At 42.5% G+C, this 16,729-nt stretch overlaps 1 protein-coding gene across 10 annotated transcripts in view; it reads right to left on the reverse strand.

Annotated features, from left to right (window-relative positions):
* PRUNE2 (prune homolog 2 with BCH domain) overlaps window positions 1–16,729 on the reverse strand; it is a 218,409-nt gene that overhangs the window by 50,734 nt on the left and 150,946 nt on the right. The window contains exon 11 of one of the 10 annotated variants that reach the window (XM_059656960.1): window positions 12,092–12,715. The exons of the other annotated variants lie outside the window; for them this stretch is intronic. Coding sequence (XP_059512943.1) covers window positions 12,688–12,715 — 28 coding nt within the window. The 3' untranslated portion in view covers window positions 12,092–12,687. Of the gene's footprint in view, window positions 1–12,091; window positions 12,716–16,729 lie in introns of those variants that run through there. 10 annotated transcript variants of the gene reach the window in all.

Genomic DNA, 16,729 nt, shown 5'->3' on the forward strand with positions numbered 1-16,729 from the left:
CATGCCCTACCATCACTGGCGGTTGGTAAGCGTAGAAGGGGAGCAATAAGGATGCCTCTGCATCCCTGCGAAACCCCCACACACTCTGGGCCGCAACGAGTAGGAGGGCTACTGAGATGGGCCTTAAAGCCTGGAGCGTGGGCTCAGGTAGAGTTGCTACAGGTGAGGGATTCACCTAACTCAGCAGATACTGCAGGCAGGCTTGATGGCAGCTGGATGGCTTGGCTTCCTGGCCCTACGGGGCACATTAAGGTTCAACCATGAAATTCCAACAAAGGTAGTCAGTTACCATTCTTGTTGTGTTTATGCAAACATCAGGACAGTAAATAAATTTATCTTGATTTGGCTTTTTAATAGCCATGGAGGAATTTTAAGAAGAAAAATCCTATTTCAATAGAAGTTGTTAAAGCTAAAATGGTTTCTTTCCCTTCCACCGGACCATTTGTTGAGTGTATAAAATAGTTCAGTTGATAGTTCTGTGTGCTCACTATGGGCCCCTAGCGACGGTGAAATAAAAGTGCAGTCCGTCTCATGATTGAGACTGAAGTTCAAAGAAAAGGGGGGAATGTAAGGCCGCTGAAACCTCCCTTCCCCCTCTTAACTAACTTTTCCAATAAGCCCTGGTTATTGTAAGAACAAAGAGAAAACCCCCCCTCCTCCTGTGTTTTAACTGACCTTTCCAGTAAGCTCTGGTGCCCTGGTCTGGTCATAGCATAGCTATCTTATCTCTTCCTGGGATCATCTTATCTCTTCCTGGGATCGGCATGTGTAAAGACAGACCACCCTGCCCCTTAGGAAAGGAGTCAACTACTAACACAGGTCTGCCCCCTAGGAGATGAGTCAACTGTTAACTGTTAACCTAGTTCCCTGTTTTACCGGCCACCTGCGTGTGGTTTTTGCCTTTATAAACTCATGTCCTGCAATTGCTCAGGGCTCCAGTCAGCCAGCACTTCCCTTGTGTTGCTGTCTGTCTGCCTGAGAGCCCCTGCGCTGCGCTTGTAATAAAGAACCTCTTGCTTTTGCATCAAGTTTCGGTCTCCGCGTTTGACTTGGGGTCGTCGCCCCCTCCGTCGGACTCACCGGGGGTCTTGGGACCTTACAAAAGCATTTTAATGATGTTATTATTTTATGATAAAAAGACTAATTGAGAAGATATAATAATCCAGAGCCAATATGCTTTTAACAACATAGCCTAAAAATGAAACAAAAACTGGATATAAATTATAAAGAGAAATTAATACCATGGGAAATAATTTGAATATACTTAAGAATTTATAAATCAACCTGAAAAAATACATAAGACTATAGAAGATCTAAACAATGTAATGATATAACTTGATCTATTGGACAGATTTGCACTCAATGAAAATACACAATTTTTTGAGACTCACACAAAAAAACGACTATATAGAATGTCTCATGAAACACCAAAAGTCAGTATTCTCGGCTTCAGGGCCATATATTTAGAAATCAATCACAAACAGACAGCTTGAAAACTGAAAAACAACACTTATAAGTAAAATGAACAATAAAGTCCTACATATAAAAACTTGTGAGAGCAGCTAGAGAAATTCCTAGGGGAAAAATAGCCTTAAATTCAGATATTAGGAAATAATGGACTCAATTAACTAAGGGTTCAACTCGACACAGGAAACTGGAAAAACTATGCCCTTATGTGGAGCAATGTTATTTAATCATGAACACCACCAAGCAGGGGAACGGTGATGTAACTGGAATTGAGAATGGGTCCCATGTGTATGAGTACTTATGCTTCTTAATAAGGAAGCCAGCACCCAGGAGCACAGCAGTCCTGACACCAAAGAGTGAAGGACCACAAATGCAAAACTATTGGACACAGTTAAACGCACCTTCGTGCCTTTAGTCCAGGTACAGAGGTAAGCACATTCCACATTTTACTTCCTTCCAGCATTTCTGAATCTGGAGGGATTTAGTTGTTGTTGAAGGATTAGCCTTGCCTAAGCTCAGGTGCTTTTTAATAGGAAACGAGCAGTGAGCCAAGACGTGGCCTCACACACACACAGACCCCATTTCTAGATGGTAATGTTTCCTGACAGGCATGGACACCGGCAGCCCTTTGGGGGCAACAAATCATTCTTACAAGATTGGCAACTAAAAAATACAACTCCATAGAAGGTTAAAATGTTAATTGTTCTTTAGAAAAATACGGCTTGGATATGCTGCCATAGTTTGGGGAAATGATTACATAAAGAGAAAGTGCCTTTATGTCAGAATTCCTAAAATTCTCTTGGCTTCCTTCTAGTCAAGTAAGATATACTGAACTGATAAAGTTACTCTCTCTAGAAATGGAGATAAAGAGAAAAAAGAAAAAACAAACAAAACCCTTCAGAAGGCGCGCACCTTCCTTTGTTAAGTACATAAATTAGCCCTTTAAAGCCCAGTGGTTGGAGGGCTGCCATTTCAGGATTCTTGTCTGATAAAGGAGGCTGCACGGTTTGAGGCAGGAGTCCATGGCGCTCTGTAAGCCCTAGGGCACTTATCAAATTACTCAACTTAGAGGCAAGACTGGTTTCACACTCAGTTTCATCAAGCTGATACCCAGGAAAGGATGGGAGCGTAGATCCCGTAACAAAGAGGAAGCTGGGTTTGAGCTCATGAAATGAGGTCTTTGGCAACAATTAGCTGCCCAGCTGGGCCTCACTCCCCCTAGAACAGAAGTGCTGTGGCCCCTAGACGTCAGCAGCTGAGGCAGATGAAGAAGGGGGTGAAAGTAAGGAAAGTGGAAGAGAGTAGACAAAAGGAAGATGGGCACTGAGCAGTCACCCACTTATCACATTCTCTGGGGGTTCTGCAAAAACCCACAAACCATAGCCATCTGTTCTCAGAGGAGAAGGACATGCTGTCTCCTTACCCAGGGCTGGATTCTAAAAATCTGCAGGTAGCAAAAACCACTTGCAGTACACATGACCCTTGGGTAAGTTCTTGAATTGCTCCCTGAATTGTAGCATATGCAGTTTTGTGTGCAAAATTCTTTACAGTATATCTTATGAACACTAAAGCTTGAAAAACAGTGAGCAGGAATAGAAGGAAAGCCTTTAAATACCATTTAAACCATTTGCTTTTCAGACAATAATTAAATCCTTGGTTGTAAATGGGGGATGCATGGAGGGCAGGCAGTCCCAATGCTTAGGGCCTAACATGGTGGAAATTACTAAATTAATACATTTTGAACAAACAGCCTTATTTAGATTTGTAAAGATGTCCTTCTCTTCGGCAAATGTTTCTCATTCTTGCTACATATTAGAACTTGATTATCAAAATTCCCTACCAACAAATTATTTTTGATAATTAGTTAAGTTTTTGTGAAACATAATTTAGAAATGTTAGGTGACTCTTACAGATGTGAATTAGGAAGTAGTAATTGCTACAAACTGCATAGGTAAAGTTCAGCCAGTGTAGATTTCACCCCCTTGGATACAAGCTCCTCTCTGACAGTATTATGCACCAGTAGGGGCAGGTGAGGCTAAGCAAGGATGAGGTTCTTCGGAAGTGCACCATTGTTTGTCTTCAAGGTTAAAGATGAGTCTGCAGTGCCAGGTACAAGTCTCAGCACAGACTCCTGCAACCACCCTGCCCACCTCCCACTTCAGCAGCTCAGCATCACCAGGAGTTTCTCCTTGGTGCAGACTTGTCTGTAAATGCCGCCATGCCCTAAGCCAGTGATGGCGAACTTATGACACGTATGTCAGAGGTGACACGCGAACTCATTTTTTTGGTTGATTTTTCTTTGTGAAATGGCATTTAAATATATAAAATAAATATCAAAAACATACATCTTTGTTTTACTATGGTTGCAAATATCAAAAAAATTCTATATGTGACACGGCACCAGAGTTAAGTTAGGGTTTTTCAAAATGCTGACACGCCGAGCTCTAAAGGTTCGCCATCACTGCCCTAAGCTCCTGACCAAAGAAATAATACTCACAAGGGTTCCTCTCTCCTCACAGGGCAATGCAACATCTGCACTGTCTTAGACTGATTTTCTTCCCCTACATCACTCAAGAGCATGGACAAGCTGGTACCAGCACCAGAAATGTGATCAACAGGCGCCTATATGGATACTCTTCCAACTGCTGCTCAAGCAGTTATATCTGCGGATCCACAGGGCGTGGTAGAGGACTTTAGTCTTTAACTTCTCTAGAGCTGGGTCAGCAAAGTTTTTCTGTAAAGGGCCAGATATGTTGGGCTTTGCAGTCTCTGTCACAACTACTCAACGATTGTCACACAAAAGCAGCCATAAACAATATGTAAATGAAAAGGTGTGGTTGTGTCCCAGTAGAACTTTAGGTAAAAAAACAGGCAGTAGACTAGGTTTGACCTGGGGCCCTAGTTTGCTGAGCTCTGCTCTAGATGAGAACAACTTGAATACAATTTCATTTCTCAAAGTTGGATGTGTTTTGAAAATTGTGAAGCTTTAATATTTTGTGCAAGTGGCACTCCAAAATGGGGTTGTGTGAGTATAAAGTACATAAGTAAATGATAGTTTGGTACTGTATTGATCAAAAATTTAAATGCAGGTAGCACAGAATATTCACAGATATATACCATGATATATGTAAAAGATGTTTATTGTAAAAAAAAACAAAACTTTTTTTGAGCAGTATGAATTTGATGATGATACAAACATGAAATAATAAAAATTTCAAAAAATATTACTCATATTATATTGTAATATTTACTATTACTCATATTATTTAATATTACTCTTATTATTATTAGAAGATTTGGGGCTAAACTAAGCCCCAAACTAAGGTGGTCATGGAACCCCTGAATCAACCCTTAGACTCAACCCTTATGAAGAATGACAACTGAAGTATGGGCCAGTCACTCATCATGGAACCAACAGGAATTCTCAGCACATTCACTGTCACATTCCTCAGGTAACTCTTATGAGCTGGATTTTGTTCCCCTCTCTCCCCTCCCCCCAAATTTATATTTTGAAATCCTAACCTTCAGGACCTCAGAATGTGAGTGTATTTGGAGATAAGGCCTTCAAAGAGGCAATTAAGTTAAAATAAAGCCATTATACAAACACAGGGGAAAAAATGGCCTCCTACAAGCCAAGGAGAGAAGGCCTCAGAAGAAATCAACCCTGAGGACACCTTGATCTTAGGCTTCCAACCTCCAGAATTGTGAGAAATATGTTTCTGTTGCTTAAGCTTCCAGCCTGTGGTACTTTGTTAGGGTAGCTCTAGTAAAGTTAATACAGTATCTGACCGCTTTCACGGGCACCCCCGGTTTCAAGATGAGTCTTAGCTCTGGAAGAGGCATTATCACTCCTTCCCTTCATCCCTTCTATGAGAAAGCCCTGCTGCCTGACAGAGCTAGAGGCCGAGAGAAGCTGTCAGGCCCCTGGAGACTGCAAGGAAGAAGCCATCCCCTTCACTTACACATGCCCCTGCATAGTATAATCACATTCAAGGAAACTAATTTATGAGACTTGATTAATTTCATACTCTCTGCGGGGATATACTCAGTAACCATACAGCTATGCTAGCTTCACAGGGAGATCTGGTTCATTTAGCTATTTTCCATTGGTATGTCTTCACAGTTATTTAAGGGGAAAAATGTGCTTCTATTTTTAAATAATTGTTATTCACAGAATTATAACATTACATAGAATTCTAAGACTCTGTCTGGTATATCACTCACATTTTCTAATTACCAGGTCCCAATGGTGAATAAAATTTAGTAGCACCTGAAAGTAAAATTAACAGCTGAAGATTAGCCACCTAACCATCAAGCTAGTTAGAAACAAACCTTGAGCTTATAAACTGGTAAATGCAGTGAGAAGTAAAAAAAAGCTTCTCATGGGAAATCCAGTCTCAGGTCTTATATCAAGAACTTAACCTTTAATCCTAACCCTAAACTTGGTCTAATGCACCCAGAAAACTTCCCCATGACCAGCCCAGGGATGGGGCCTTACTCCATCCCAAGCTTGCTTTCTTTCAGTTATCAATACTGACCTTCCCATGAACCAATAATCTCTAGCGCTCATCTCCATTTACCTGCCCTTCTAACATACAGCTGCTCTGTTAAGGTCACACCATGTTGGTTTCACTTCTGTTTTATTTTAAGAAGAGCCATTTCTAGAACTTGTAATTTCATCTTTTCCTGGGTATTTCTGGGAATTGGACATAGAAATACACAGTTGCTAAGTGTAATTTTTATTCCTCCTGTGGTTCTCTTGCTTCATGGGCAACGGTAGCTTTATCAATGGGGCTTCCTTGTTGGGTTGGGACGCTAAGTCGTGCTTTTTAGGGCACTATAGAAAGCCTGTGTTCCTTTCTGAATTTCTAAATTGAAGGAGATTTTGAAAGTTCTCTATCTTCAGGCAAAACTACGCCTGAACGATTTTGATTATCCACCTAGGGTTTGCAAACCAGGTTCCCACAAGCTTTGACAGAGCAGCTTCCCTGGTACTCGCTGATTGCTTCCCAGGCTAGTCTTTCTCATAGGAATTCAACAAACATTTCAGTCCTAGAACTATATAGAAAATGGTAAAATAGTCTGAGGAAGGGGATGGTTCAAACACACATTCTGCCATCAGAGAGTTTTAAAATTTAGGGGAATAAAGAGAAAAGGGCAGATACAGGCCCACAGAAAACAGCACAGGTAGGATAAGATGCCGTGAGAGCCAGCCACGCACTTTCAGAGATAGGAATAGTTCCTCCAACTGTGGGCACAGAGTGGGTGAGCCTGGAAGCCACCAGACAAAAGGCAGTATTTGGGCCGGACCTTGTGGACAGGCTGGAGAGGGAGTGAGGATACATGACATCTGAGCTCTCTTCCGCCCATTTTCTGGCTTTGTCCCCAGCCCCAAGCCCACAAGGAAGACTCATTCTGTTCTTCAGCTTGTGAGGGGCACCTTTTGGCCTGATGCCTGTTCTCAAACCAGAGTCCTCCTTCCTCTCCTTGTAAGATTAGAGTCAGGCAGACACTGCTCACGAGGGAAGAGGACGAGATGCCACCATCCTCTTCACATCCCAACCTTTAGGTCCACCTCAGTAGATACAGAAGCTTGCAGACCCGTGCTCTTGGTAACAGTGAAAGTGCAGGCATAGAAACCATGGTCCAGCATTTGGACCATGACCTAATGCTGGCTAATCAGATGTGGGTTTAGCTTTTTGCAAGTGCTTCTGCCAAAGTTGGCTCTATCTTGTTCAGAGGAGAGCGTCATGCTTTCTTCCCCTTGCTTTCATTAAATAAATCAAGGGCAGCAAGGCTGCAGGCTCTCAATCAAGAGGAGTGAAATGATAATCTATCTCAGGGTGTGCCAATTCTTCTCCAGGCACCTCCCCAGTAGATTCTCATCTCCCTCAATTTCAAAACACTATACCGTTCTTCCAATTCTGCAGATCTGGAATTGCCTCTCTTCTTTCCATCCCAGACACAATTCCATCTTCTATTATGTTTCAGGTGGACTACCACCTCCCATCTTGCCTCCCATTTCTCCCACCTCATTGCTAGTCTATTGCCAATCACAACACCCAACTCACAAAACACTGACTTCCAAAACCAACACATTTATTATAAACATCTTTGTTTGACCCTTGGGGCTCTTCACTATTTAGATCATTCCACCCTTGGTGCCCCCAAATGCTCTACCTTGCAGACAAAATGAGCTCCTAGTTTCTCAAGTTTTGCTGATAGTTCTCCAGCCTCTATGGTTTGATTTATATTCCTTTCTGTTGAAATGCTCTTTCCCCCAACTACTGAATCTACCTCATCCATGAATCCTGTCCTTGCTTCTCTATAACAAATGAGAAGGATCAAGGCTCTCCCACCTCTGAGGTCCCAGAGCCCCTTGGGTTATACCTCTTATGGAACTGACTTCACTTTGGGCTTTGCAAGCCATTTGTTTTACCCCCTCCTCCCCCACTAAAGTGAGGTAAGAGATTGCATTGTAATTACCTCTGTATCACATGCATTCCTTAGGGATAGCATCTTGTTCTAAACGCAGTCTCTGAGAGAGGTGTTACGTTTCATTTCCCCCGAATTTCTAAGGGTTGCAAGGAATTAGAAAAATGCCACTTTATCCTTAAAAATATAAGACTAGGTTTTTAAAAATTTGTGAGGTTTTTTTTAAAGCACCGATAAATGCAAATATATGAATCAGATTCTGCTAAGGGCTTCTCAAAGACCCTGAGGTGGGAGGAAACAGCACAAGATCGAGAGGTAGGCCACCCTGGTTCTGATCCCAGCCCAGCCTCTGACTGTGTAATCTGGATCCAATTACTCGCTCTAATGAGGACTAATTTTCTTGTCTGTAAACTGAAGAAGTGAGTCAAAATGAATTCTAAGACTTTATTTCAGCCTATATTACCTTAGCAGTTGAAGTTCAGCATGCAAGAATAATACAGAAAATCAGGCAACTATCAAAATTGCAGGCAAATGGCTTGACAGAGCCCTTAAATGATATGGTGCTTGAAAAGGCAGCATCCACCACTGCCTTTTCTCCTACACCCTCTTGCACACCTATCGCCCGGTACCCCACGGTTCCTGCCATTATCAATCCAGAGGAGCTGTATCTAACTGTTGTCAACTCCGATGTGGACAGGACAGAATGTGTCCTCCACTACTCTTCCATCTGCCCCGTTTCACCCCAACTAGTCTATTAACTAGAATTGATAAGGAATTGAGAACCCGTCCCAAATAACACACACACACACACACACACACACACACACACACACACACACACACAAAAAACACTCTATGAGGGGCTTGGTAGGGGTAAAGCTTCTGCAAAATCTTGGCATGTCAAACAAAATGTAGCAATTCTGGGTTAGCGAAGAAGAATAAAAAGCTTCTTTTTTTTTTCTTTCTGTAGGAGAACTCCAACTTTCCTCTTGTAACCTCTTTTAAGTACCTGAACCTATGTGCAAAGCCCAGACCTTGTCTTCTAGCTAGCTAGAAAGGATGATGTCTAGAGGTCAAGGAGGTATTCCGAGCCTTTAATACAGCGGCTCTCAACCTGTGGGTCGCGACCATCGGAAAACACATATAGCGTATCAGATATTTACATGACGATTCATAACAGCAGCAAAATTACAGTTGTGAAGTAGCAACGAAAATAATTTTATGGTTGGGGGTCACCACAACATGAGGAACTGTATTAAAGGGTTGCGGCATTAGGAAGGTTGAGAACCACTGCTTTAATACAAGCTAAATCCTCCCCCAAGTACAAAGCCATTCAAGAATGAAAAACCAAATGGAATGGAAATGAAAATTCACTGGGATGCAGCAAAGAGAGCCTTAATTTGACTTTTTGTTAATAGGAAAAACAATCTGGCGCATTATCCTTAAGCACTACGCACCGCACCTGTGAGGCTTCAGCTCTTATTTCTGACTAAAAGGGTAATTTTGCATTACAAAGCTAAGTCCCCTGGGGATGTTTAGGTGTTGCTAACTTTGAATGACAACAGGCTCCTCTTCTTTGTCTTTGAGTTGCAGAGCAAGGCAAGGTCCAAGCTGATTTTTAAAGTACTGAGCTATCACTATCCTAAATATGTGTAATTTACTAATAGAGACATTTCCATAAAGGCAGTTTTTTCCTCCCAGATAAGAAGTCTCTGTTATCAATTAAGAGAAATTTCAAGGGCCATTTTTTTTTAATCACCAAGAATTTTGATCTAATGATTCCAGATTTTACACTCTGTGAATATTATCAATTATGACTTTCAGAAAACTTTTCATCACATGAACATTTTGAAATGGACTCATTACTAGCAGCTCCCATTTTTCTGTGTGTGTGTGGTGGGGGTGTGGGGTAGGGAGGGGGCTTAGGGCTGCCATCTGGTTGGAAGTGAGCCTGGAGGCTGGGCCCGAATAGCAGCTTACATAAGATCGGCACCATGTCAAGAGTTCATAGGAAAGAAGGGGGCAGTTTATTGAGGTTCTGTCCCACCTCTCCCTTCAGTCACCATGGCTGGTTCTCTGACCCCCAACAGAATCATACTTTAAATCATTCCTTCTAAGTGGGAGTCTAGTTGTGTTTCTTTTTGGTTTCCACAGAATTCAATAACCCATATATTTCTTATTTGAAATTGACCAGGTGGTAATATTTTTTTAGTTCCTCACTTAACTTAGTTTTCGGGGAAATACTGATATTTTATAGTAATGCATCCTATCTGTTGATTTTGAACAGGCAATAGAGTATATAAGCCCAGTTTTTAGGATGGTCTATTCTGCAGCTTAGAACTTAGGGAAGAGTGAAAGACGACAAGATTCATTAGAAAAATGAGAAGTTTATGTCACTACCTTCAATAACACAAGAAATAAAAATGCCATAGTACCAGGGTTGCTCAGCTTCTCAAATAATCCCCAAAGACACTGTAATACCCATTGAGCTAAAGACCTAAAATGTTTCCAAAGTGCCACTTTCTTTGATTTTTCTATCTCCATTTTTCATCAAAGACACGAAGGAATAAAAAAATGTTTATAGCTGTGCAGAGTCTGTGTTCCCTAATTACCTGACCCTGGAGGGAGGGGCGGGGACGAGCATAAAGGACCACAGGCCTCCCCAGTGTGAGTTGACACAGAATGAAAAGCAGCTGCCAGCTGTCACTTGTGAGGGGCTGGCTGGGCAGGGCTCCACATCCTCATGTCCCCCTCCTTTCTCCCCCTCCAACTCCCCAGCAGCAGCAGACCAGTCTCGGGGACAACACTCTCCCTTGCAATCTGTCCTCCCCACACCCCATCCTCCTAAGGCGCACCAGGACCCACCTACCTTCGGAGGGAGGAGGATGCGAGGGGCCTGGCTGCCCGGAGGGTGAGAAGGATGCTCGGTTACAGCTCCTCAGCATCTCCCTTCTGGAGCAGTTAACTGCACATACTGATTCGCCTCCATTTTCTGGTCACATGATCACTGGCACATCTAAATAAGGATGATCACCTGCCTCCCAGCTCTCCCCGTGTACCCGCCACCGCCACCACCACAGCTCGGGCTGGGGGACAGAGCTGGGCTGTGCAGAGTTTCATTGGGGAACACAAAATACTCTTTCACCCAGCTTGTAAAGTCAGAAATGCACTTGGGTTTTGTGTCTGTTCAAAAATATCGCTGCCACTCCTGTTACTGAGTGAGATTGGATGTGAATGAGCCCAAAGCAAAGGTTGGAAGGAATTTAGTTCCCCTGAAACCTATTTTTTAAAAAATCCTGTCGCTTCTGAACACACCCAGTGAAAAGGCGGTGCACTTCTTTCCATTTCCTGGACTATGAAGAAAGGGCCGCATGGGAGCACAGCGGGACACAGGAAGAAGCGCAGCTGCAGGTCCTAGAGGAAGTTAGGGTGTTTGCCTGAGATCCACACTGTTCTGCTTTGGGGAGACAAGGTGTGTGTGTGGACTTAAGCATCCGGACCCAAAGTCGGAGGCCCAAATTGGAATCTGACTTCCATCACTTATTCGCAAGTTTGGAGCAGTTACTAAACTGCCTGGTGCCTTGGACTCCTGATTCGCAAATAGATAATAATAATATTAATGTTACTTGAAAGTAAGATCATCTAGATAGAGGTCTTAGAGAGTCTGGGTTAAAATGAACTCACAATTAGTAAGTATTAGTTACAAATACTGCTATTAATTCTAAAAACACCAGCAGAAGTATTTGATGTCGTGAAAGCAGAAAATATGAATGAAAAGTTTACATAATGGAAAGGCATGCCTTGATTTGACTTCAAAGAAAAAAACAACAACATTGTCAGACAAACCAAACAAAGGCTTCTGGTCATATTTAGGCAAACGGCCAATGGGAATAATAACTATGGGTACCATCATCAGAACTAGGTTGTTAGATCTTTTTCCTTTTTGGTGGGGTGAGTGGTGGGTCAGTTGGGAGCAGGCTGCGATAGAATAGGGGACTAGGCAGATTAGGTAATCTCCAAATGGTCTAACTAATAAAATGGGAAGGTGAATTACTCAGCAGAGGACCTGGGGTGGGGAGGCGGGGGCGGGGTGGCGGGGGTTAGTGGAGAAGGGAGAGAGAAAGAAGCAAGACTTTATATCTTCTTTTATGTTAAAAGCTTACACAATTCTTCAGTTATAAAATCATTTCTCATGTGTTGATTGTCTTTCAGCTCTGGAGAGATTAGGGGAGGCAGAATCAGGAGGGTGTGACTTTGCAGAGGTTCAGCAAAAGCCTAGGTGTGTTTCCTAAAGTTGAGCCAAAAGTCATCAAGGGAAAAAAGATGGTTTCAGAGCTGGCTGCACTCTGGGCACCCAGGATGAAGGCGGACAAAGGGGGATCACATCTTTGTGAAGTTCTGGTTCATTAGAAGGAGTTTCCCTTCTCAGCTGAAAAAAAGGCAGCTGTTGGAGTCCTCAAAAAGAAGAGGTAAGTGTGGGAAGAACAAACACTGGGACGAAATCTGTTTTAATAAGAATGTCTATTTTAAAAGTCAACAACTGATATGGAAAGAGATTAAGTCTGTCATCAGGCCAGTCACAGATTCCTTTACAACATTTACCGGTACGTAATACTTCGTTAAATAGGGAACCGGGAGACTTCTGTTTTCATAAGCGACATTTCCTTTTGTTATGCAGGATGTTCTCTCATCATAGCACGGACTCAGAGTCAGCTCATCACTTGAGGAAATGTATTACTGTATTCATTACACGGAAACAGTTAGGATTATTTTGAAAAGTAAGAACTACTGCTTCACTATAATGAGTAGCATCCTATTATAGAGACAAAAAGGACATGATAGAAGTCAGATTTCTCCAGTGGAATTTTCGTTATTCTTTGAGAAACTAATACTTGTTATGAACAAACAGTGGTTAAAAATAAAAGCAAGAATATATAAAAATATATTGTCAATTGCTTCTTGAGTTGATGGTATAATAGATAACTAAGCGGATAGAACAAGTTTTCCTCTCTGGACAATCAAACTGGTGTAGGCAACAAAGGACCCAGAAAAGAACATTGAACAGGCACACCTATTTTTCTCCAGGAAGTGAGTGAAGTGGATATCAGCACTCTAGGAAAACTAAAAGGCTAGGAGGGTCTTGGAGGAACTGTAATGAACAGGAGGAGCACAAAAACACGAATAATAGGTAGCTTTGGTCTCAAATTTCAAAGGAAGGGAAAAAAATGAATTGTGCAACATTAGAAAAGAAAGGTGCATATGTCTGTTAGGAAGTGAATGCTTGTGTGCCCCCACATCCGTATATTGAAACCTTCCCTTCCACTCATGCACTGGTATAAGGAGGTGGAATTAGGGTTAGATGAGACCATGAGGGTGGAGCTCTACGAATGGAATTAGTGCCCTTATCAAAGAGACCCCAGAGAGTTCTCTCATTCTTTCTGCCAGCGAGGATACAATGAGAAGTCAAGTCTGCAACTAGGAAGAGGGCCCTCACCAGAACCGGGCCCTGCTGGCATCCTGATCTTGGACTTCCAGCCTCCAGACTGTGAGATAGAAATTTCTGTTGTTTATAAGTCACACAGTCTATGGTGATTTTTCATAGCAGTCTGAACTGACTAAAACACTCCCAAACGAAAGCTCGCACATCTGCCTTGGAAAAGGAAGTAGCAAACACCAGAAATTATCACAGCTTATATTGGACAAACTGCACTTTCTTTTCCATTCATTCAATCAGGCATATTGATGGGGTGCCTATTGGGTGGCAGGTGCTGTTCTAAGAAGCACTAGGGGTACAGAAATGTAAGCTTCCAAGGAGCTCAAAGACAAACCACACTTCTGCTTTCTTGGAGAATATAATCTCCTAGGTGGAGACGGACATAGCAGAATCAACTAAACCAATATAGGAGAGGAGATCTTTTCACATAGAAAAAAAGTGGTAGGAAGAAAATAAAGCAGGACATTGTGAATGAGCTTTGTTCTTAATCGCAGCACTATTGACATTTAGGACTGGATAATCCTCTGTTGGTGGAGTGCGGGTGGCTCTCTTGTGCACTGTTGGTTATCCATGGCCTCTGCCCATTAGATGACAGCAGCATCTACCCCAGTTATGACAACCAAATATGTCTCCAGACATTGCCAAATGTTCCCTGGGTGAGGATGCAAAATTACCCCTGGTTGAGAATCACTGGGCTGGAATAACTTGGTGGTACAGATACTGCTACTCTAGATGAAGTGGTTGTAGAAGCTGGTGAGCCACAAATAATGAGAATGAGCCAGCCCTGCCAAGAGCATTCTACATGGATATAAAGATGTACAAGCCAAATCACAGCCTTGAGGGGCCTACAACCAGGTAGCTTGATAAGAGAGTTATAAATATAACATGAGGCGGACTGTGAGGAGGCCCACAAAAGGGGGCAAAGTATAGGGAGATGCAGGAGAGGGAGGGAGGACTTCTGATTGAAAAGATGGAGCATGTTTTAGGAAGGAAGAGACATTTAGTCAGGGTCTGGGTCTTCAGTGAAAAGCAGAATTCCAATGTGCAGAAAAAAAGGTAGGGGAGCAAGGAATTAAAAGAGGTGCTGAGATAAGAGCAAAGAGGCAAGAAATAGAATGAAGTCTCTTCAGGGGAACCATGAACAGTTCTATGAAGAGGATATATGCATCTATTTAAACTTTCACTTTAAGGCAATGCTGGTAGATATGTAAAAATCCACCACCATCACATGACTTAAAAGTAAGCTGAAAAAGAAAAAATACTGACAGGACCACAACATGGCATTAGGACTTAAATTAATATAATAAAATACGTATTCTAGAATTCTATACACTTGATACTGGTGAGTGATAAACTTGGCTGTGAAATGTAAGCTTCCAAGGAGCTGACTCAAAATAATAAACATGATAAATTACATTAATGTTATTAATTAAAGGGAGTCCGATTCCCTGGTTAATAGTCAAAATGTAAATTGGATTGGATTTGCTCACAAGAGCACAGCACTCTGATTAGAAAATCCTGGTCTCAGTAACATCGTTGGCATAGAGATGAGTGCCACTGGGCCGACCTAAAGTTGTTCGTCAAGGTAAGCCAGTGATACACACCAAAAAGATACAGGAAAAAGGAAACTATGGTGTCCTCATGCCCATAGGCCTTGGCTTGCTTAGGCTTCAGCCAGGGCAGATTTTGGAACATGCAAAGAAACATATGCATTACATATTTTATATATATATATTTTATTGATTTTTTTACAGAGAGGAAGGGAGAGAGATAGAGAGTTAGAAACATCGATGAGAGAGAAACACCGATCAGGCCCCTCCTGCACATCCCCCACTGGGGAAGTGCCCGCAACCCAGGTACATGCCCTTGACCGGAATCGAACCCGGGACCCCCCAGTCCGCAGGCCGACGCTCTATCCGCCGAGCCAAACCGGCTTTGGCGCATTACGTATTTTTTACTCAGTCTTCCATATATTCTGATTCTGAGTTGATCAACATGTTGAGATAGTTTATGGGAGGGAGTGAATTAAAAACTCTACTCCCACTGCGCCCATCTCTCGGAGCCCGCCTGAACAACAGCAGGCATGTGGGAACTAGGGCAGCGGCTGCTCGGATGTGCCACGCAGTGGGCCCCGGGGAGGGGAGAGCATGCGGAGCTGGCACCTGGGTCAGAGCTGCACGTGCGGGTGACATCATTGTCCACACGGAACCACCAGGATTTATGCAGATTCTGGCGTGCATTACCCAACAACCAAATATTTGGGAAACTATCCTAGCTATGGCAATGTTCTTCTACCTCAGAGTCTTAAACCCAAGCAAGAAGTTCGAGAGTACAGTGGTGCAATGGAAGGAATGACAACACTTAAGTATAGGGTGTCCCAAAATTCACGCAAGATTTGAATTTTGCGTGAGCATTAACAACAACAACAACAACAATAAATAAAAGCCCAATTTTACTTGGTTTATTGAATCGGATTCTAATATCTGTTGCCCTTTGATTTCAATCCCTTCAATTTGATAAGCATTACCAAGTACCAATTATGGCCCAGGAGCAGGGACAATGAAGACCAATGAAGACCACGGCTTTGCATATGTGCCAGCAAAGCTGTAGAGGCCATTTACCCGATGTGCTATTCCATACATAACCCTATACTGTATACTTTATGAATCAATAAAAAATTTACAATTTTTAATTATAAACCTGTGTTCTCTATCAAAATTACTTCTTGCGTGAATTTTGGGACACCCTATAAATGTTGAGAAACTCTTTGCTTTATTATTTTTCTCCCAATTCTTCTGGTCTCAATAAAGCTGTTTAACTCTTTAAACAAACAAACAAACAAAAACTCTACTCCCTGGCCATTACTTAAAACACAATCCTTATGTTAATAATCAAAAGAAGCCACATCTCTCAACCAACAAGTTCAAAAAGAGGGAAGGTAGCATTCTAATGTCCTCGACTGGTACACCCTGGATTTCTAAAAGTCACTTCAGGGTGACCCGTTCCTGGAGTGACTTTTTCACAGCCTCTGTTCTCAAAGAACTCAGGTAGATGTTGGAAACAGACCCTCCAAAGCACTAGAGGAATTGTTAGCTAATCCTGTGTGTTAATACATCTCAGTACACTTTTCAGACGCTGAGCTTCCACCACTGTCGAATGAAGCCAGGTAAATTCTGTTTGCTGCTTCAGGTCCACTCTCCTACTTACTCCACCTGCTCTCTACCCCAGGAAGCTCCCTCGCCCACTGAATTCCACTGGGTTTTGGCTAATGAGGCCCCCTGGTGGGTGATCTGAGGAAGATAAAGGGAGCACTCACCGGGCTCCCTCCAGTGG

This window comes from Myotis daubentonii, chromosome 11, assembly GCF_963259705.1.
Source record: "Myotis daubentonii chromosome 11, mMyoDau2.1, whole genome shotgun sequence".
Lineage (NCBI taxonomy): Eukaryota > Metazoa > Chordata > Mammalia > Chiroptera > Vespertilionidae > Myotis > Myotis daubentonii.